Source organism: Heterocephalus glaber, unplaced genomic scaffold, assembly GCF_053883595.1.
Source record: "Heterocephalus glaber isolate CG9 unplaced genomic scaffold, H.glaber_assembly_v1.0 deba00001452, whole genome shotgun sequence".
Lineage (NCBI taxonomy): Eukaryota > Metazoa > Chordata > Mammalia > Rodentia > Bathyergidae > Heterocephalus > Heterocephalus glaber.
The window spans coordinates 11,407,520-11,429,774 of record NW_028258302.1 but is presented as its reverse complement, the minus strand read 5'-3'; the positions used below and the strand labels follow the sequence as shown (position 1 = coordinate 11,429,774).

Here is a 22,255-nt window from a genome sequence, read left to right as displayed (position 1 = left end):
AAATAAAAAAATAAAAACAGGGCTGGAGATGAGCTCAGTGCAAAGGCCCTGGGTTCAAGCTCCAGTACCCCCACCCCAAACACCACAAAGACTCAATGTCTGGGACCAAATCACTTTTCCCCTCATAACAGAAATAGATATAAACACACACACACACACACACACACACACACGCACACACACTGCTCTTTAGGAAGCTTTAAGAAGATTCTGAAACTCTAGCCTCGCCTTATAACCACCTCAAAAGCAGAGCAGTGCCACAGCACAGGCTGTGGAGTGAGACAGCCCAGGTTCAAATCTCAGCTCGAGCACCGCACACCATGTGACCCTGAGCCGATGGCTTCCAGTTCCTCCTCCCAGAAACAGCACAGGGATAGCCCTCACCATGTAGGTCACTGCATGGTTTGAATGAGGTGCTTTGGTAAAGGGACACACAGCAGGTGTCCAATACAGAGTAAAGACTGCTACTGAGTGTCATTTTCCTTCCCTTGTGCCACCTCCTCTCTTTCTTCCTCTCTCTTAGGGCTGAGAGCTTCTCTTTCAGTGTTCCCAGCTCCACCCCTACACTGACACTTGGTGTATTCAGGAAATTTGGCTTTGTTGGGGAGCAGCCACACCCCCTTAGGACACTGCTCTGCACAGAGAGCAGTTCTCCTTGGCCTGAATATCGGGTGGGAGGTGTGGGGAGCAGGCAGTTTTGTCATGTTCACTGCCATTTCCCCAGTCCCTATCCCCAGCAGGTGCTCCATAAATATGTACTGAGTGCACAAGTAAGGGTGAAGGGGCCTGTCTTGCACCCCTCTCCCTGGACACACAGCTGATTAGAGCCAAGTGACATGTAACCCATGGAACACCCAAACCAAGCCAGAGTGGCCTTCTTCTGAGAATGACTAAAGTGAGCCAAGGGGAAGCTCTAGGCCTCTTGTTAGATTCTGGGGCTGCTGGGCCACCATGTCAGGCTCTGTGGAAGATGGAGCCCGGGGCAGAAAGGCACAGGATGTGCACAAAGGTGGAGCCCATTCCTGGGGACAAGAGGGGCCTAGACTCTGGGCCCTCCTCTAGAAGCTAGGGCAAGTTCCAGGAGGCCCTCTGGCCCGACTGGCCTGGGTGCTGGGTGGCTCCTTGCCCAGCCCAGCTCCAGTCCACCAAATACAGCAAGTCTCTTCCTTACATCTGGAAAAGTCTCTGCCTGGAGTATTGTGGCTCCCCTGCTTCCCAGTCACAGACCAGGCGGAAGCTAAGCTGAAGTTGGGGTGACTGCAGAAATAGGCCTTTGTGCCACTTGAGTGCAGCCTTGGAGTTGGACCAGGAGGAGGGTGACCAGTGTGAAGAAGGTATGGAGAGACCCAGGCTGTCCCTGCTTTACCGTAAACAAGGTGGGTCTTACAGCAGACAGGTGACTTGCCCACAGCCACAGTTAGTGGGATGAGGAGAAGGGTCCTTACACATGGGTCCTGCCAACACCAGCTCAGGCCCTGCTTACCACCAGGTCTTCCAGGGTCAGCATCTGGTCTGTGTCCCGCAGAATCTCCACCTCGCCTTTGTGGGTCAGTTTGGAGGTCGGAAGTCTGTGTAGCTCCTTCTGTTGCTGTGCAATGATCTCTAGTCCCTGAAGAGGCCGGCTCAGCAGGGTTAGGGTGGTCTCTGGCTGGCCCTAAAGGCCCAGGAGCCCCTTTTTACCTGGTGGGCCCTTTGCTGGTCTCCCTCCCACATTGGCCACCCCCTGCCTCTATGCATGCTTCTGCTGCTCCTCTCACCTGGAAAGCTGGCCACTCTCAGCCCTGCCTCTCTAGATTCAACTCATTCACCCTTCAGCTCAAAGCCAGCCTCCTCCAGGAAGCCTTCCTGGACTTTGCTTTCCCCTGCAAGTCAATTCTGTCTCTGATCACACCTTCCCAAAGACTTAGAAGGTAGTATGGCCTTGGGCCAGGACTCTGTACCTTAAGCCTCAGTTTATCTGTTCATTGATGATTACATTAAGAGCATCATATCAAACAGCACATGCAGAGGCCCTGGCCTAGACTGAGGCTCATAGTAAATCCTAGCCGTGATTCTCATTCTTGATCAATGTCACCCTGCCTGATATGTTTCTCAAAGGCTCACCTCTCCTTTTCTAACAGTCCCAGAGGAAAGGGTCCTACTTCCCTGGCAGCTCAGCTTCAAGGGTGGGACCTGTGCAGTCACACAGAGCCCTGAACTTAGTAGGGGCCATGCTTGGTTTAATGCTTTGCTGTCATCACCTTGAAATTCTTCATGGTTGTTGAACAAAGGGCCCCACATTTTCATGCTGCATTGGCCCTGACAAATCACCTAGCTGGTCCTGCCCCTTGGCCCCACACAGCGCCCAGACAGAAGCTCAGCCACAAGTGGATAGATTCACCTAATGGGCTCTGGTTAGGAATGCTGATCAGCACAGTGTCTTCTGGACCAGCACCTCAGCACCCTGCCCTGTCCCAGGGCCTCAGCCCTTGATCAGGAGGGCCCCAACAAGCAACGGGTCAACCTCCTCCAGAGCTGGCTCAGCCCACACTCTCCTTATCCCCCAGAGTTCCCAGGGTGTCCCAGCCTGGGATACCAGGAAGGTGTGCACCTTTTTCCAAGGCTTCAGAGGCTGGAAGGAGAGGGAGAGGGGCACTTGGAGACTTCCCAGCCTGGACTCCGGACTCTAGAGCAGTGGTGCCCAACCTATGGCATGTGTGCTGCAGCAGGCTGTGTCACTGAAAGCTTTGAAAGTTTTGCCATCGCTGCCACCATTACCAAGCTGGCTCCACAGAAAGCCAAGTGCACCACTTTTGCAGAGCCCTGTCCCAGTGCCTCACACTCCTACCTCTTTTCCTACTTTTCTACCAGGAAGGTCTCCAACTCTCTCCCTGTCTGCCTTCTCTCCTCAGTTCTGTTTCTCTGCCTGGTACTTTCCTGCCTCTCCATCTATCTTCTACTCTGCTCTCTCTCTCCCACCCTTGGGCTACCCTCTCCTTCCATCTTGCTGTGCCCCAGCTCCACACAGCTCACCCTCTTCTCCTCCTGGTCCCGCCAGCGGGCCAGCTCCTGGGGGGCCAGCTGGACTGAGTTCATCCGCACCAGGTCATGAGGGGTGACGTCTCCATGAACCACTTTGAGAAACAGGTCCTGCAGGGACAGGGGGCAGAGGCCACGCACAACACGCTGAATGCTCCCACCCCAGCATCCTGCCAGCACTTGGCATCCTGAAGGGAGAGCCTGGCCCGGGCCAAAGCCTCACTCACTGGGTTCCTGGGGTCACGAAGGTTGAAGAGCAGGCTGCGATACTTGATTTTGTACCGGCAGCTGGTGCCCTGTGTGAGGTCAAAGAGGGCAGCCTCGATGCCAGCAGCGATGCCCTCCACCACCTCCTCACTCAGCCCCAGGTCAGGAAGCTCCTGAACACTGTGGGGACAAGGGCAGGGCTAAGGGAACTAAACGCCTGTGGTTATCCAGGCACTTAGCCCCAGGGGAAGACGTGTGGGTGGGAACAGGATCTGGGCCAACTCACTTCTGTGATGGGCATTTTCCTACAGGGGCCTGTTTAGTCTCACCCACCTCTGTGAGGAAGAAACATGGCCATTCTCCCTTCATAGGAGGCTGAGACTGAGGAGACCAGAGCCTTGCCCAGGGCCCCATGACCAGTGGCAAAGCAGGATTCAAATCCAGATCCCTCGGCCCAGGCCCATGCTCTGTCCCTGGCCCCTGGAGCCGGGGAATGTGTAGAGGGGAGGAAGCAGGGTAAGGCATCAGCAGGGGAGGAGGATGGAGGCAACCCTGAATCCGCCACCGATTTGCCATGTGGCCTCTGCAAAGTCATGCCCTCACTGAGCCTTGGTCCCACCATCAGTAAAGGAGAGCTCTCAGCTTTGATCTCTCAGACGTTCCCGGCACAGACTTTAATTGTGCCTGGAAGCATCTGCTCAGTGACATCTACAGGACCTGAGCAGACACTGAGAGCTGCAGTAGCTAAAGGGAAAGCAAGATCTTGAAGCCAGAGACACTCAGGTTCAAATGTTAGCTCCCCACCAGCTGGCTGTGTGGGCCAGCACGACCTCTGAGCTACGGAGTGGGGTTAGTCACACATACAGAAGCCCTTAGTGTGTGGCCTAACCCAAGAGGCGGCAGCCAGCAGGGCAGCCTGTCAGAACAATGGGGAAGTGGGGAGCAAGGCCTTACCGACTCCACAGCGCCTCCCACAGGGCACGGACCACAGTGACCCGTATGTCAAGATCCAGGGCTATTATCTCCTCTCCAAATTGAAGCTGAGCTGTAGGGAGAGAGACTTAGGTGCTCCTGGGGGTTCCAAGGGCATGAAAAGGGGCAGACTTGGGCTGAGGCAGACAAGCAAGGGGTTCCCCCATAGGTTTGGGAGTTGAGCCCAGCCAATCAGCAACCCCCACTCCCTTGGGGAAGGACTTTAGGCCGATGAGGAAGGGAACAAAAGAATTCCAGCAGGGTCTGGGGATTTAGCTCAGTGGTGCCGCTGACTGCCTTGCAACTGCAAGGTCCCAAGTTCGATCCCCAATACCAAGAAAAAAAAAAAAAGAATTCCAGCAGGGGCCACCTGGCCCCTGAATCCTCCCACTTCCAGTAGCCTTCTCCAGAGCCTCACCTGAGTTCTTTGCCACCTCTAGAAGAGGCTCCCCTTTCACAGCCTCCTCTAGGCCACCCTAGAGGGAGAGGGGAGGAGCTGAGGCCCAGCCTGTGGCTCAGGGGACATCACTTGCTGCCTGCTCCTGCCTAATCCCTGACCCACACTGCAGATATGGGGGCTATGTGGCAGAAACAGCCACACTCACCCCTGGACACTCAGCTACAGAGGAGGGGACCCTGAGGGGGCAAGAAACAGTTTTTCAGAGGAAGGAGGTGCCAGAGAGGCCTCCAGAGTTCATGCTTTCCCTCCTGTAGAAGACAGACAAGACTCCTGGGGCAGCAGGACACGCTGGTTGCCTAGGATTGAAGACCTGTGACTGTGGCCTCTCTGAATGCACTATCTTCCCTTCTCCACCCAGCTCCCGCATTCAGATGAAGAGCACACAGCTGGACCAGCCAGGCAGATGGAGGCTAATCCCGTCCCTGGCTATTCTGTGTGACCCTGAACAAGCAATAGCCATCTCTCTGGCCTCAGTGAGATCTCTGTGAATCAGGGGGATCGTTCCAGGAGGATTAAGCATGTCACCTGTGTAAGGAAGCTGGCTATGTACCTGGCCTGCAGCAGGGCCCTGAGCCACAGGCCTTTTTCTGGTTCTGGGCTTCTGGGAAGGTGACGTTGAGCTGATCTCCAAGTTCTCCAGAGACTCCAGCTGGGACGGCTGCTGTCCACTTGCCTGGCCATGGCTGATGGCCCCCAGCAGCTGGATCGCTGCCTCAGAACCCAGCTGCAGGGAGACAGCACTTCAGAACCTGCCCCGCAGAGCTGGCCTCACCAGCCACTGTAAGCTCTGTGAGAACATAGAATGCACCTGCCTTGGTCTCCACTGTCTTCCCAAAGTCTCCAAAAGGCCTGGCACTTAAAGGGTTCAATAAATGTCTGCTGATTGCTTCTGTCCCAGGAAAAGAACTGTCGCATTCTTTCCTTCTCCTTTTCCCCTCCAATCCCTGGCACATTCACAGTTGACCAGGCCCTGCTCTAGGACTCTTCTCACCTTTCTTCTGACCAGAGATGTATCTTGCTGGGATTCACCTTCTCCTCCTCAAAACTCAGTCATGCCCCTTTCAAGGTCTAAGGCTGCTGATCACTTCTTTCTTGCTCCTGAGAGAAATCCCTCCGTGACCACTTAAGATGCGGAACCCATTGTGATCTTTTAATGAGCTACGGAATCTATTCTGCCTCCCTTTTTACTATGGCTGCTAGGAAGCTCAATATTAATTTTGGACTAAGAAGTTGTGTATTTCCAGGATTGGTAGAAAGTAAGAGACTGTTAGAATGAGATTTTCCATCTCCTTCTCCTTTTTGTTGTTTAGGCTTTTATTTCATTTTAAGCATGTTCTTTTAATTTATTTGCAAACTACAGATGTTATTTTCAAGGCAAGTGTGTCTAAAAACTAACCCTTGAATGATCATAGAATGGTCAGGTTGCAAAGTATGGGGGAAACTAAACATCTAAGCTTGAGCATCACAGAGGAAGGGGAGTACTGAGCTGCACAAGAGAGGGGCAGGCCAGAGGAAAGTCTGTTTCGCCCACCCCCCACACCTGAGCAAAGGGGAGAAGAGGGACAATAGTAAAAAAAAGTAAAAACCTACGTAACACACATGCTTCACCCCACAGGGCATTTTTACTGCCTCCTGGGAGAGAAACAGGATGTAGAGATTAGACTCTAAAGGACCCTGTGGCCCCCCACCCCAGCAGGGAATTCACAGGAAGACACTGTTTTTGAAAGGATGTACCGCATTCCCTGGGTTGGCATTTCTAGCAAAAAGGCTGGGCACAATCCAATGTCCATTAAAAGGGGAACAGTTAATAAATGGTGACACAACACACTATAAATTTAATGTGGCTGTTCAAAAGGGTGAGGGAGTCACAGTAAAAATTATCTTCTACTAGGGCTTCTAAAGTAGCCGGTCCTGGAGGAGGCATATCATACTGGATCTTATTAAGGTTCAGAACAACACCAGGAGGATGTATTTTTTCTATCCTACCACTTTACAAACGAGGACACTGAGGCTCAGAGGGGCCCTGAAAAGTCCTATAGCTACTAAGCTGCACAGCTAGTGTTAGAACCTAGTTCTATCTGACTCCAAGGTCCCACCACACAACCACTAAGCTAGGTGCAGATGTGAAAAGATGTGTGAAAAAATGTCAGTGTATTACTGAGAGAGAAAAAAAAAAAGGTTATGGAACAATGTTGCATAAGCCCATTTATGTAAATATATATTTATAGATGCATAATGGAAGTTACCTCTGGGGAATGAAATTCCAGGGAGACTTTCATTATCTACATGTACATACTTGGATATTTATGTTATTCAAAATGAGCATGTATTTCTTCTATAATCAGAAACATACTTTTTATTAAAAGGCAAGTGCAGAACAGTATGTGTAGTATGCTACCTTTTGCATTGAAGAGAGAATGAATTTTTAAATTTGTGTTTGCTTGAATACACATAAAAAAATCTCTGGAAGTATCCACAGAACCTAATCACCTGCTGCCAGCAGGGAAGGGCCTGGGTGCTGGGAGGGAGCTTTTCACTTTTTTTTTAACCATAGGAATGAATCAGCCTTTCAAAAAAGTAATTGAGAATGAGGGAGAATAAAATGAAAACAGGAGACATCTGGGGAAAGAGGAACAGAAAAGATATTAAGACCAGCCCTTCACAGTTTAAAGCCTTTTGCTCAGCCCTGTCCTCAAGGGTCCCCAACATCAGTGTTAGGCTCAAAACAACAGGCAGCAGAATAAGCAAAGACTTTAGATGCCGGATGTATCCGGCCAGAATACAAAATATGCACGTATAATATATTTAAAGGAATAATAGGAGCCAAACACATGAAAGGTAAAAGGCTCCCCTCCACCCCCCAAGAAAAGACAGATTTGGTTGGGAACCAAAAAAAACTTCTGGAAATAAAAAATATAAGCATAATTAAAATGAAAAACTCTATATATAGGTTTAATAGCATATTAGACACAGCTGAAACAAATTAGTGAGCTAGAAGATAGATTTAAAGACATTATACAGAATTTGGATACACAGAATGATGCAAAGATAAGAGTGAAAGTGAAAGAGACTAATTAATCTAAGTAAAGTTCCAGAAGGAGAGAGGAGCAAAAATGGGGCAGAAGAAGTATCTGAAGATATATGTCTAAGAATTTTCCAGAACTGAAAAAAGACAACAATTCACAGATTCAAAAAGTTCGGTGAATCTCAAGCAGGAAAAATAAAAGGAAATCCACACCCAGACACACCCACACCAATGACAAGGCAATGCTAAAAGCACCAAGAGAAAATTTAATAGAACTTTAACCTAAAATGTTCTATTATTGTGAGTGCTTTACCTATTCATTTAATACTCACCACAACTTTATGAAGTAGGCAGTGGTACTGCCCACATTTGACAGAAGAGAAATTGAGCCACAGAGAGGTGCACTGCCTTGCCCAAAATCACCCAGCTAGCAAACCAAGGGGCTAGGATTTAAATCCAGGCAGTCTGATACTAGAGAGCACACCTTTAACTTCTGGGCTGGAATGCAATCCACTAAAAGACATGGCGTCTATAAAAGGTTGGCAATTAGGCTAACAGCTAACATTTCAAGGGTAGTAATGAAAAGTAAAACATAATGGAATACTATTTTTAACCTGCTTAAAGAAAATAACTCAATTGTAGACTCAGGCAAAATATTCTGGAAGAATAAGGATACTGTGGAGAAAAACAAAAAAAGCTGTTGTTCTTGGTAAATTCTACTCAATAAACAAAATGCTAAAGGATTAATTTGAGGCAGAAGAAAAATGATCTCACTTAAAAAGCTGAGAAAGGGCCGGGGATTTAGCTCAGTGGTTTCACCGCCTGCTGCGCAAGCACAAGGACCCAAGTTCGATCCCCGGTACCTAAATAAATAAATAAATAAATAAAATAAAAAGCTGAGATGGAATGAGGAATGCTGAGCAAAGAAAATGATAAATATATTAAATCTAAACAAAGATTATGATAACAGTGTGCAACTTCTGGGACTAAAAAAATAAGGACCAGTTCTACTTGTCAACAATAGTACATAAATCGAGATGGTACATGCTTGGAATTAAAGCATTCCAAGCTCCATATGTCATTTCAGAGGATGACAAAGATTTTAACTTTATTCATTTTAAAATTTCTAAGAGAATCAACAAAAGGATATTCCACAGGACATAGAAAACTTCTAAACTATCAGAAGAATAAAAAGGAAGAAAAATACTCAACTTTAAAGGAAGCAATAAAAAGGGGAAGAATACAGAAATGCAGGTCATAAAAACACAAATTAAGATGGTAGAAATACGGCTGGGCATTGTGGCACCTGCCTATAATCTCAACAATCTGGAAGACCAAAGCAGGAGGATCACAGATTTGAGCCCAGCTTGAACAACTTAGCAAAACACTGTTTTTAAACAAACAACAAAAGGTAAGAGATGTAGCTCAACCTCTAGGGTGGTTAAAAAATAAAAAAAGATGGTAGGAACAAATGCAAATAAATCAGCAGCTACATGAAACTTAAATGAACTAATACTTCAGATAAATAGAAAAATTACCAATCTTTAAAGAAAGAAAAAACAATTATAAAGATCTACTTCTAAAACAATATAATACAAAAAGAAGTTAAAAGAAAAAGTGGAATAATGGGTGAACAAGAATATATCACTCAAAATAAAGCTTTGTAACTATATTAATATCAGATAAAACAAACCTTGAGGCAAAAATAACTAGAAGCAAAGACCTCAAAACATAAGGATAAGCAGTTTCATCAGGAAGCTATAACATCTCAAAACTTATAAGAATCTAGTAACAGGGGCTGGGGATTTAGCTCAGTGGTTCAGCCACCTTCCTCGAAAGCGCAAGGTCCTGAGTTCGATCCCCAGTACCAAAAAAAAAAAAAAAAATCTAGTAATAGAATCTCAAAAACTGTAAAGGAAAAATTGACAGAACTACAAAAATTTGAAGACAAATTCACCATTGTAAAAGCATATACTGTATCTTTTTGTTTTTCCCTTCTTTCCTTCCTTCCTTCCTCTCTTTTTCTTGAGATGTAGTCTTTCTATGTTGCCCAGACTAGCCTTAAACTCCTGGCTTCAAGCAATCCCTCCTATTATACAGATATAGAATAGCTATTAATCTAGCTGACAAAATAATTAGTAAGGATAAAAAGACTTAACAAAAATAACATTAATATGTGTACACATATATGATACCACTCCTCTAACAACCAGAGAAAACATATTCTTTTCAAGTATACACGTAACATCTATGAAAACTTAGCACAGTGTAGGTGATAAAGCAAATATTAACAAATTTCAAAAGTCTTTAATATTTTTTACTGCCCAGTAGAAATGTAACATAATATTCTTTAAGGCAAGTAAAATTAATTTTATATTTTCTTTAACTAAATATATCTAAAATACTATAATTTCAATATGTAATCAATTTAAGAAACTATTAAGATCTTTTTACCTTTTTTGGTAGTAAGTCTTTGAAATCCAGTGTGTACCTTACTTTTATGTACATCTCAGCATAGACTAGCCAAATTTCAAATGCTCAATGGACACAAATGGTGAGTGGCACTATATTAGAAAACTCCTAAGAAGACCACCTTCTCTGACCACAGTTAGAAAGCAATAACAACAGCAAACAAATAAGCTTGGAAATGAAGATATACACTTTAAGTAACACAGAGATCAAAGAAAAATCTTTTTTTTTTTTTTTTTTGGTACTGGGGATCGAACTCAGGTCCTTGTGATTGCGCAGCAGGCAGCGAAAACACTGAGCTAAATCCCCGGCCCTATTAAGAAAAATCTTAATGAAAATTATAAAATATTGAGATGAATAATGATAAGAAAGAGTATATTAAAATCTGTGGGTGCAGCAAGAGCAATATTTAAAGGCTCATTTGCAGTTTGAATCAATTTTATTAGAAGGAAAAAAGAAAATTAGTGAAGCAAGCATCATTTTTAAATTATCATAAAATAACAGAATAACTTGAAAGAAAGACAACATTGAAAACAAACATAAAATGGAAAAGACCAGTAAAACCAAAAATTTGTTCTCTGAAAAAAGCAATTCTCTAGCAAGACTGATTAAGGGAAAGAGAGATGGTACAAATGGAGACAGTGTTTGGAATGAGTAATGTATGAATGCACATAGATTAAAAAGACTAGAGGAGGCCAAGGCAGGAGAATCACAAGTTCAAGGCCAACGTGGGCAACTTAGTGAGATCTTGTCTCAATAGAAAATGTTTGTTAAAGGGCTGGGGATGTATAGCTATTGCTTAGCTTGTGCAAGACCCTGGGTTCAATTCTCAGTACAGCAAACACACAAAAAAGAAAAGAGAATATTGTAAAATATTTTATGCCAATAAATTTGAAAATGCAGCTAAATATCTAGGAAAATATAAACTTACTAAAATTGACTCAAGAAAAAAATAAACCTATAACCATAATATAAACTGAGTCAGTAGAAAGGAAATGCCTTCCTAGAAGAAAACACTAGTCCAGAATTTTTTTTTTTTTTTTTTGGTACCAGGGATCAATCAAACTCGGGTCCTTAGCTTGCGAGGCAGGTGGCGGAACCACTGAGCTAAATCCCCGGCTTGTACTCCAGAATTTTTAAAAACCAATAATGCTCCCAAATATCCAAAGACCAAACAATTCTAACCTCAGACAAATCATTCCAGAGAACAGAAGAGAAAACAATCTGCAGCTCATTCTGTGAGACTAGCAAAACCTCACAAGGTTAATTTGAGAACAGATCGTTTCAGGCCTGTTAACTCACCAAGTGAAAGACAAAAATTACAAAGTATTATCAACATGAATTCAGAAAAAAAAAACAAAAAACACTCCCAAGCTGAGTTTGTTCCAGGAAGGCAAGACTGTCTTAACATAAAAAAAAAAAACCTCATTACATTTACTACATTAATAAATTAGAGGGTAAAAATCATATTATCTAAAAAAATGGATGAAAACATATTTCATAAAATGTGCTGTGCAATCAGAATAATTAGCAAACCAGGAACATAAGAAAGCTTTCTTAACCTGATAAAGAGCATCAATAGAAAAACATAGCAGGCATCATGCTCATGGTGAAATAACCAAAGTTTCTTTAAAATCCAGAGCAAGTTAAGGGAGCCTGCTATCACCACTTCTACTTAATGTTACACTGACTGTTTTAAAAAGCAGACTAAGGATGAGGAGGTAGAAATATAAAGAATTGGAAAGGAAATAACAAAATTGTCATTTGTCTATGTAAAAATCAAACTGTTGTTTGTCTACATGTGATTGTCTACACAGAAGGCAAAGTCCTAATAGGTACATTATATGAATTAATAGAAGAGTTCAGCAAGATTTCTGGATACAAAATCAATAAGCAAAAATCAATTGTGTTTTTTATATGCCACCAACAGCTATGAACTGCAATTTTTCAAAGTTACCATTTTATAAAAAAAACAAAAAATATAAAGTGGTACAATCAGACATTATGTGCTTCTCCTGGAAAGAATACACCACCACCTACAAAGTTGCTTGAGCCAAAAAATTGAATCCAATTCTAATTATCCCTCTAGATTCAACCACCAATTTAATAGGAAGTACAGATGACAGACAATTATGTTTATGCCACAGGGATGTAATAAACTATAGAGCAAACAACCTCCTTTCTGCAGATTTCTAGGAAAAAATAAGATGTGGAGGCAAACTCTGGACTAAAGGAGAAATAAAAAACATATCAACCAACTGTATTGTATGGCCCTCATTTGGATCCTGACATTTAAAGACGAACTATTAAAATAGCTTAAGATCTTTATGAGATTATTAGAAATTTGGATAGTGAATGAATATTTGGTGATATTAAGAGACTACTGTCAACTTTTTGGCAAGATAACACAGGATGGCTGGTAAAAAGGAGTTAATTCCAGGGACCAGCAATGATTTTCTGTAGAGAGCCAGGAGAAAGTATCTTAGGCTTGCCAGTGACTAAGATTCTCTCCCCAACCAAACTCTATCAAGGCTCTTCTGAGCCCTCCTCAGGATTAGTCCTAACCTTTGCCCATAAAGATTTGAACAAACGTTAATATAGTTTTTAAGCACTCAAGGCCATATCCCTAAAATGACCTTCAACCAGTAGTGGTGAACCTATGGCATGCGTGCCGCAGTGGGCTGTTTGTATCATTGAAAGCTCTAAAAGGTTTACCATTACTGCCCTAGACTCTCATAAAGCACCTGTCTTAACTTAGGGCTGCCCCAAAACATCCTGTTGGTTCTCACCAACACTACAGGAGTCCCTATGGGATGACAGAATCTGAACTTTGACATCTGTCAACTACCAGACAAAACTGGCCTAAGCACATTTCTATTGACTAACTGTAATTTTTTCACTTTGCTGACTCTACCAACTCCTTGTTTGTCCCCACCCCTGATTCCACCTTCTTTCTTTAAAATGTCCAGGTACATCTGTACAAACAGAAGCTGAATTCAGTTGACACTACACTGTTTTCCCTACTGCAATAGTTACTGGTGATTAAAATCTGTCCTTACCACTTTAGCACCTGGCTTTGTTGATCTTTGACACTAGCTATATGATCTCTATCACAACTACCTAACTCTGCCATTGTACCATGAATTTGGCTGTAGATAATATGTACAAATACAGTCCTTCTTACTTACAAAACCAGGTGAGAGGTGAGGTAGCCAACCCACGGGTCATAATTTGCCAGCTCTCACTTGCACTTCTGTCTACTTTTACATATATCAGAAATTTCCCATAATAAAAAAGGCATATGTAGATATAAGTATTGGATTTAGGAATAAATCTGGAAAAGATGTGCAAGAATTTTATGGAGAAAATATAAAGCTGTATTGAAAGACATTAAAGAAAATAAAAATAAATACAGGAATATACTATATGGATTGGAAGACTCAATATTATATACATGTTAGTTCTCCTCAAATAGACTTAAAGGTTTAATATATCTCAAATCAAAATCCCGCTAGGTTTGTGTGTGTGTGTGTGTGTGCGCGCGTGTGTGTATGTGTGTGTGTGTATGCATATGCATATGTGTGTAAACTGACAAGCTGGTTATATTTATGTGAAAGAGCAAAAGAATGTAAGAGTGAAGCTCTTCCTGAATACAATAAAATTGAGAGACTTGTCTTATCAGATCTTAATAACTGTTAATAAGCTACTAAAATAAAGATGTGTAATCAGCAAAGAGGTAGACAATTTGAATGAGTATAGGGAGACCAGATCTATCCCCACATATATGGGATCTTGATTTATGACAGAGCTGGGATTGCATGAGTGGGAGAGAAAGACAGAATGTTGTTGGAAGAATTGTGTATCCATGTAAAATCTTTAAGTAGTTTCCTCCCCAAACTCATTCACAAAAATCAATCCCAGGTAGATTATAGACCTAAATGTGAAAGGCAAAACACAACATATGAGAACATCTTGAGATAGGAAATTAATTTTTAACTATATTAAATAATAATACAAACTATAAATGAAATAACTGATAAATTGAAATTTTTGAGATAGTAAGAATTCCTTTTGCAATTTCACTTCTGAGTATATGCAAAGGAAGAACCGAAAGCAGGCACTTGAGCAGATATTTGCTTGGTAATGTTCTTCTCAGCATTAATTCACAATAGTCAAAGGGTGAAATGCCCATTGAAAGATGAACGGATAAACAATATGTGGTACATACACACAATAGAATGTTATTCTGATACATTATGCTAAGTGAAATAAGCCAGTCACAAAAGAACAATTATTGAACGATCCCACTTATATGAGATACCTAGAACAGTCAAATTCACAGAGACAGAAAGTAAAATTGTGGTTGCCAGGGCCTGGGGGGAAACAGGAATGAAGAGTTACTGGTAAGAAAGTTCAGAGATTCAGTTTGGGAAGATGAAACAATTATGGACAGGGACGCTAATGCCACTTACACAGTGGTACCTCCATACTTGTCATTAATTGGTTCCAGGAGGCACAATGAGTACCAAACACATTGTTTTTTGTCTTTTGGGTTTTTTGGTTTTTTGAGACAAGGTCTCACTATATAGTTCATACTGGCCTTGAATTCCCTATGTAGTCCAGGCAATCCTCCTGCTGCCTCAACCTCCTGAGTGCTAGGGTAACAGGTGTGCGCCACCACACTCAGCCCCCAAAAATTGTTTTGACTGGAAAGGGTAACAAGTTATGAAGTAATCAACACTGAAAATCTCTAGCTTGTGTGGTGAGTACTAAACAAAGGACAAGTACCAGGACAAAATTTTCACTTCAAAATGTGTCAGGTACCAAATTTGAAGAGTTTGAAATATGAATATACTTAAGGCCAATTTTAACATTTAAAAATTGTTAAAATGATAAATTTACATTATATGTATATTACCACATTAAAAATAAGAATTTCTGCTCACCGATGAACACTAGAAGAAAAGCAAAATTATGAGCTATACTCTGGGGAAAAATATATCCAAAACATATAACTGAAAAGAAGTAGTATTCAGAATATATAAAGAGCTTCTAATAATCAATAAGAAGTTAAACAAGAACAAAAAGATCCTTTTTGGCAAAAGAACAAGAATCCCAAACAAGCATGAAAAGATTCTGCTTAGTAATGAGGAAATAAAATTAAAACGATATTGAGATGCTATAGACTATCTCTACTTTGGCAAAAATTGCACTCTGCCAGTATCAAGTGTTGGTGAAGGTCCAGGGTCACTGGAGCAATTAAACACTGCAGGTGGGGATGTAAATTATTTCAATCACTTTGGGAAATACCTGGCACAAAGTAAAATTGAAGATGTGGTACCCTATGACCTAGAAATTCCACCACTCCAGAGACTATTTCCTGGATATATTCTTCCCTATATATATCATAAAGCATGTACCAACCTCTTCATAGCAGCATCATGTGTAGTAGGAAAAAAACTGCAAACAATCCAAATGTCCATATGGAGTCAAAAATAAATTAAGGCACATTCATGCAATGGGATACCCACTGCTAACACTTAGGGTCTGTGTGATCTCAAGAAAATTACTTAATCTCTCTGTGCTTTGGTTTTCTCATCCATAAGATAGGGATAATACCAGAATCCACCTCATATGCTGATGCAAGGAACATGACCACTGTTCAAGTATCTTCTAAAAAATAAAAATTATAAAAAAGAATCTTCTAAGCCGGGTATGCTGGCACATGTCTGTAATCTAAGCACTTGGGTGGCTGAGACAGGAGGATTGTCATGAATTCAAGGCCAGCCTAAACTAGATAGTGAGACCCTGTTTTAAAAAAAAACAGGGCCAGGGATTTAGCTCAGTGGTTTCACTGTCTGCTGTGCAAGTGCAAGGACCTGAGTTCGATCCCCGGTACAAAAAAAAAAAAAAATATATATATATATATACACACACACACACATATACACATATATGTATATATATAAAACTTCTAACAGTACCTGGGAACACTCTATAAAGCTCTCTCTATAAATGTTGATGTTTATAAGGTTCCTTGGCTCATGCCTTGTAGAGATTCTCCTGATACTTGACCAACACTGCAATCTCTCCACTTCCATTCAAGCAATGTTGTCCCTGCCAATCTCTTTCACCTTATTCCTCCCATCTTAACCTCACCCTACCTATTCCTGTAACACTCCAAGCTGTTTCCTGCCTCAGTACCTTTGCACATATACTGCCTCTTCTTAGTATGCCCTTCCTACCTTCTCTGTCTGCTGAACGTCTACTTCCTTTGCCTGAACCAGCTCAGAACCCCTTTCTCTGCTCCACTCTGCTCTCTAGCTAGGCATTCACAGTCCTCTGGACTTCAGTTTGCATTTTGACATTCTGGTTACTGTCTCATTCCACTAAACTGTGGTCTCCTTACAGGAGCCCTCTCTCCTTATTCAACAAATTACAATAAAGTCCCATATATATTCAAACCCTGTAGGCAGGCCTTTGGCAGCGTGGCTAAGGGTACAGACTCTGGAGTCAGACAGTCCCAGAGTCCAAATCCTGGCTCCACTTCTTACTTGCCATGTGACCCTGAGTGAATCCCTAATCTCTGAATGTCAGTTTTCTTAAACAGTAAAATGGGAGTATTAACACTGACTTGTCATGCTCTTATAAGGATAAAATGAGATAATATATGAGAAGCTCCTGGAATGTGGTAAGAACTCTAATAAAAAGAGCTTTCTTTTTCCCTCTGGTTCTGGGGATCAAACCCAAAGCCTCAAGCACCACACACACACACACACACACACACACACACACACGCACGCACGCGTGTGCGCGCGCGCGCTCTGCTACTGGACTACACCCTCAGCCCAAAGAGTTATTCTTATTCTGTCCAACCGCTGGAAAGACTGGCTCCTGCCTCACGCAGCTCCTGACACCATGCAGCTGCAGACAGAACACCTCTGGCCAGAAGAGACGAGTACCTCCCTGGTTGCGATGGGCAGACTGAGGTCAGAACAGGGAGCACTGCCAGAGCTGCCCTCCCCACCCTACTACCTCATCCACTGAGCAGCTCCTGACCTCCCTGACCACTCTGGGGCTCAGGACAGAAAAGAAAGTGACTTCCTGACTCCTGTCCTATATCCCTTGCAAGAGTCTCAATTTCAAGCCAGAATACAATACAACCAAAATCTCTTATAGACCCCAGTAGTCCTGGAGCCCAGTGGATGTTCCCCATTTCACAGAGGAATCACCTAGGAGTCAGAAAGCAACATCTCTCATTGAACTCATCTGCCTGCCCCTGCTTCCAGCCAAGCTGCTTCCAAGGGAACACACTGGGGCCCTAAAAGGAACTCCGGACCAGCTGGGCACTGTGCCCACGCTTGCCCACACCTACTCAGCCTTGTCCTCAACCACCTGCCCGCCCGTCCCTGTCACAGCTCAGCCTCAATTCTTCTCCCCACAGCTGGCACTGGTCACCATGGCAACGGGCTGTTTGGGAAGCAGTGGGATGATAGGTTGTGCCTCAGAGCCAAGGATGGGTCCTGGAGGAGAGAATGACTGTGGGCCGCTTCAGGTCACGCCAGGCAGGACCTGGCTCCACCTCCACACCCCAACACCCCAACACCCCACCCCAATGTTGCAGACCCAGAATCCCAATTCTGGACTTCTGGTCCAAATTAAACACCTGCAGTGGGGAGAAAACATGTGTACCAGGATGTCTGCCCCAGCATCACTCCCAGCAGGACAAAATCACACATGTCCATAACAGGTAACATGTTATAGCATCTTCCTTGTACCATGCATGGCGCTAAATGCCAAACATGTGTCAATTTATTTCATCTTCACCATCACCCCATGAGGGAAGGAGCTAGAATGCCTACGTTTTGCAGATGAGGGAATTATGCCTGGAGAGGTGAAGGCACTTGCCTAGGTCATTAGATAGTGGCAAAGCCAGGACCAGACGCCAGCCCATCCGCCTCAGAGGCTCTGCTCTCTACACTACAGTGGCTGGAAACATGAAGAGGAAGTCCCAGCCCATCCTCTCATCCTGACAGCGCCTGTGGCTGTGACAAATATGTCTATAGGCAACTATGACGCAGGGTTCAGGAAAAGCAAGAATTCAGCAGAACAATGTGTACCAACTTGGGAAGATCCTGAAATACTATAGAGCTTAAAAAACAAAGTACAAGCCCCAGAACAATAGGCCATAGTGTAAGCCTATTCATATATAAAAAGGCTCAATGTGCAGATGTTTGTGTCTGTGCAGAAGTTCATAAAAAGGGCACTGGAAGGACACAAGCCATGAACACTGGTTATCTCCAGGAGAAGGGCAATATGCCCAGGAGGCACTTAAAGGATCTTTCTCACTCTTTGATGATAAAAAATTAATTATGAGCAAAGCCTAGTGATCCACACCTGTAAACCTAGCACTCTGGGTGGCTGAGGCAGGAAGATCACAAGTTCAAGCTCAACCCAGGCACCCTAGCAAGATCCTGTCTAAAAGTAAAAAATAAGAGATGTAAGGGTAATCTGGCTTGACGACATCTATCACCCCACTGATTGCCAAGGTTGATTTGGCTGATCTGGCTGGCTAGGCAGGTGTCTGCTCCCTCCATCATGGCTCCATGTGCATTCCTCCTGAAGCTGTGCATTCTGTGGACGAGGACAACCTTCCTTAATAGATGAGGACCATTTCCTTGGCCAAAGGTACACAAGCGGCTGCCCTCCTCCACTAGGACCTCCAAACAAGTTCTCAAAATAAAAAATTAAAAAGGGATGGGGATGTAGCTCAGCGCAAAGACCCTGGGTTCAATCCCCAGTACTACCAAAAAAAAAAAAAGAAGAAGGGTTTTTAATTTTTTAAAAAAGTAATCATAAAACGATACATATGCTCCCAATTCTACATTTTAAATATACATATTTATATACACATACACATAGGAAAAAGATGGAAGAAAGAGCCTGTACCAAAATGCCTACAGGAGTTAGTGCTGAATGGTGGCATTATGGGGATGTTTATCTTGTCCTTATCTTCTACGATATATGCATGTGACTTTTTAAAGATTAATGCTTTTGAGCAACGTTTACAAAGACAATGCAACAGCATTCCTATATAAGGAGTACAAATAGTGATAAACACACAGGAAGCTCATTGGTTCCTACCTTAATTCCACTTATCGGCTACTTGGCCTTCACCAGTCATTTCACTTCTTGGAGCCTCAGTGTCCACACCAGGGAAATGGGTACATACCAACAGCACCTACCTCCTAGAGCTATTACAAAGACTGAAGCCAAGATGCTCAGTATAGTACCAGCACATGGGAGGCATGCTAGATGCTCTCTCCACTGCGCAGGTGATGCGGAAGATGCATATGCAGCATAGGAAGTCTCAAGACAGACTGCCTGGGTTTGTGTGTTGGCTGTCGCTTGTGGATCTGTTACCTTACCTCCCTGGCCTTCATGTGAAGATTATACCCAAAACATCTGGCATATAATATGCATTACACAAATGTGAAAAAAATTCAACTATGTGGAAAATATTCACCAACAATACACTGTGCCATCCTCCACCTTTGGTGCATAAACATGTTAGATGTGATTAACAAAATTATTCACATCATAAGTAAAAGAGCAACAGAAAGGGAAGCAGTAGGGATGGGGAACATGGCCAGGCACTCATTCTGAAGCTGGGTGAGCCTGGAGAAGCTTGTTAACTTCACTGAGCCTCAGTTTCCCCTTTTAAGTCAATTGCTAACATTAAAGGAAAAGCAAATTTAACAAATTAAGCAACATACCTTGTGCTTATGCCATGCTAGGCACATTACTTTACACCATAATCTCATTTAATCCTCCAAATAACCCCATTAAACTGGCATTAATATTTCCTTTTTTTACAGATGAGGAAACTTAAAGAGGTTAAAAAATATCCCAGGATATTCAGCTAGGAAGTGGGCAAAGGCAAAATTTGAACCCAGGACTCACTGGCTCCAAAACATAATTGGCCCCTCACAAGAATTCAATAAATGTAGTTTATTTTCTCTTTCCTGACTTGGTGGGCATCAGTTTACACAAAATAAGTGTGACAGACAATGTTCATCAAGAGTCTAGCTAGCTTAGCTCTATTAAATTCCACCGCCAGGCATAGAGTTGAAACTGGTGGCCTCACCCTTTTTGTCCCAGACTCTTAGACTCAACTTACCAATCTGGGGCAGGCTTCTGGGCTGGCTTCCACTGGCTCACCCTGGCAGGTGCTGTTCCAACTTTCATCTGTGGGCTGCTCTTGGCCACAGGACGCTGGGTCCCTCCTTAGCTTCTTAGTACACTTGTCTCTTTTCTGCCATGCAATTGCGCCTGTGCAGGCCTTGCTGGCAGTGGCCTCCGGGGAGGAGCTGAGGCTGCCTAAGGGCTCAGGGGAGCAGGCATGAGTGTCAGAGGGCACAGCAAGGCCTCGCCCCAGGTTCTCCCTGGACACCAGCTGGGCCTTGACCTCTGGCCCCAGCTGGCTATGTGGAGCAGCAAGACCTTCCTCACTGCCAGCCCCCACCACATGCTCCACTTCCTGATGTTCTTCGGAAGCCCATCCTGGCACTCCCAGGCACAGTGTAGTGTACTGCAAGGAGTCCTGTGTGGCTGGCCTTTCGGACTCTTCTGCACAGAGACTGCCGGGCCTGAGGGTGCTCCCTGCCTGGGCAGCAGGCAAGTATTCAAACCCAGCAGCCCCTGAGGCACATCCTGCCTGACTTCTACCTGGATCTCTGGGCCTTCTGTCCTCCTGACACAGACGCCTGCAGGGGCCTCCCAAGGACACCAGGTTGGCACCTCCGAGGGGGCCTTCCAAAGACTGGCTGTCCCCACCAGGGCTCTGGTCAAGCCACAAGACACCACCAGCCCTCTGCTCACCTTTGGAACAGGACTCAGACTTCCTGCTTTTCCTTCTTGCCCTCACAGGGGCTGGGCCTGGTGAGGATGGCAGGTTCCATTCTAGGGACCCTTCTTCATTGAAAGTGGAGCTTCTTTTCTCGCCACCTGGAGCACGGATTCCTTGGTCTCCCACCTCCCTGGGCCTGGGGCAGCTGGCCAGTTCCACTCCTGCTGGCCACTCCACACCCACCTGTGCTGTCTTAGGGAGACCTGGCAAAGTGCTACAAAGATTCCTGAGGTATCTGGTAGTTAAGATGTCTCACAGGGAGACTTGGAGCCTCTTAGAGCACCCAGTGCTCCCTTGAGCAGGCCCCAGGGGCAGCTGGCTGGGGCCCTGCCCCACAGCCTGCAGCTCTAACCCCCCCCCCCCCCCCCCCCCGCCGAGGCTGCCCCCAGCAGCAAACCCAGCCTGCAGGCTGACACCTGGATGGGACTCACCCCTGCGGACTCTCTTCCTGATCAGAGCCCGACCCTGGGCCTCTGATTCCATACCTGGCGTGGAGCTGCCTCCTACCATGACCTCCTGGAAAAGTCCACATCTATGTCGGGAAGGGAAAACAGCATCTTCTCTGCTGGAGCTCCCCACAGCCCCCTCCTGGGACATGCCTGTCCACCTGCCAGGGCCAAAAGCAGAACGCAGACCTGTGTGGAGGCAGACACAGGAGACCTTAGGACGAGGGGCCTGACCAGCCAGCCTGCCTAGGACATCAGTGGTACGTGGTTGCCCAGGGTGAGGGGATAGAGGCCCACCTCCAACCAGGCTGTGGCTCAGCGGCCTGTAAGGTCTTCCCTGAGGGCTGACATTTTTGTTTAAAAGGGAGATAACAGTTACTATTTATTACCTACTGGTTTATATACATTATTTCATTTCATGCCGGCAGATTCAAAGATGTTAAGTGATTCACCCAAGAACACACAGGAAGTGGAAGAACCAGGGTTATCTCCCAAACCCAAAGCCCAGCTCGAAACCACTCTATGTGGAGCAAACACTAAACAGGCTCATGCCCTCCATTCCACTCCTCTCATTTCCATGCTGATAGAAACCTCACCCAGGGAAGCTAGGCCTGGCCGCAGCTTTTCTCACCTGGGTCTCCACCGCCCTCCTGCTCTGGGCTCGACCTAGAGGGGCCTATTCACGTGATGCGGGGCAGAGGGGCCTCGGTGAGGAGGGGCGGAGTCCCTGGTGTTACGCAAAAGGCGGT

The 22,255-nt window shown here is 44.6% G+C and overlaps 1 protein-coding gene and 1 long non-coding RNA gene across 9 annotated transcripts in view; one reads left to right on the top strand and one right to left on the bottom strand.

The window, feature by feature from the left end:
- The window catches only part of LOC110350437 (uncharacterized), a 7,713-nt gene extending 6,265 nt beyond the window's left edge, over window positions 1–1,448 (top strand). The window contains exon 4 of the long non-coding RNA XR_002397019.2: window positions 1,183–1,448. This is a non-coding gene — a long non-coding RNA (uncharacterized LOC110350437). The remainder of the gene's footprint in view (window positions 1–1,182) is intronic.
- The window catches only part of Spocd1 (SPOC domain containing 1), a 26,993-nt gene extending 4,738 nt beyond the window's left edge, over window positions 1–22,255 (bottom strand). For 2 of the 8 annotated variants that reach the window (XM_087215399.1, XM_087215403.1), the window contains exons 1-10: window positions 22,138–22,255; window positions 21,492–21,695; window positions 20,332–21,158; window positions 6,248–6,289; window positions 5,208–5,381; window positions 4,616–4,673; window positions 4,180–4,270; window positions 3,246–3,405; window positions 3,013–3,129; window positions 1,484–1,609 (exon numbers count right to left, since the gene is read on the bottom strand). In XM_087215399.1, the coding sequence (XP_087071525.1) occupies window positions 1,484–1,609; window positions 3,013–3,129; window positions 3,246–3,405; window positions 4,180–4,270; window positions 4,616–4,673; window positions 5,208–5,381; window positions 6,248–6,289; window positions 20,332–21,158; window positions 21,492–21,657 (1,761 nt within the window). In that variant the 5' untranslated portion in view covers window positions 21,658–21,695; window positions 22,138–22,255. Of the gene's footprint in view, window positions 1–1,483; window positions 1,655–3,012; window positions 3,130–3,245; window positions 3,406–4,179; window positions 4,271–4,615; window positions 4,674–5,207; window positions 5,382–6,247; window positions 6,290–20,331; window positions 21,159–21,491; window positions 21,696–22,137 lie in introns of those variants that run through there. The other 6 variants (XM_087215404.1, XM_087215405.1, XM_087215401.1 and 3 more) reach the window with 6 other exon arrangements.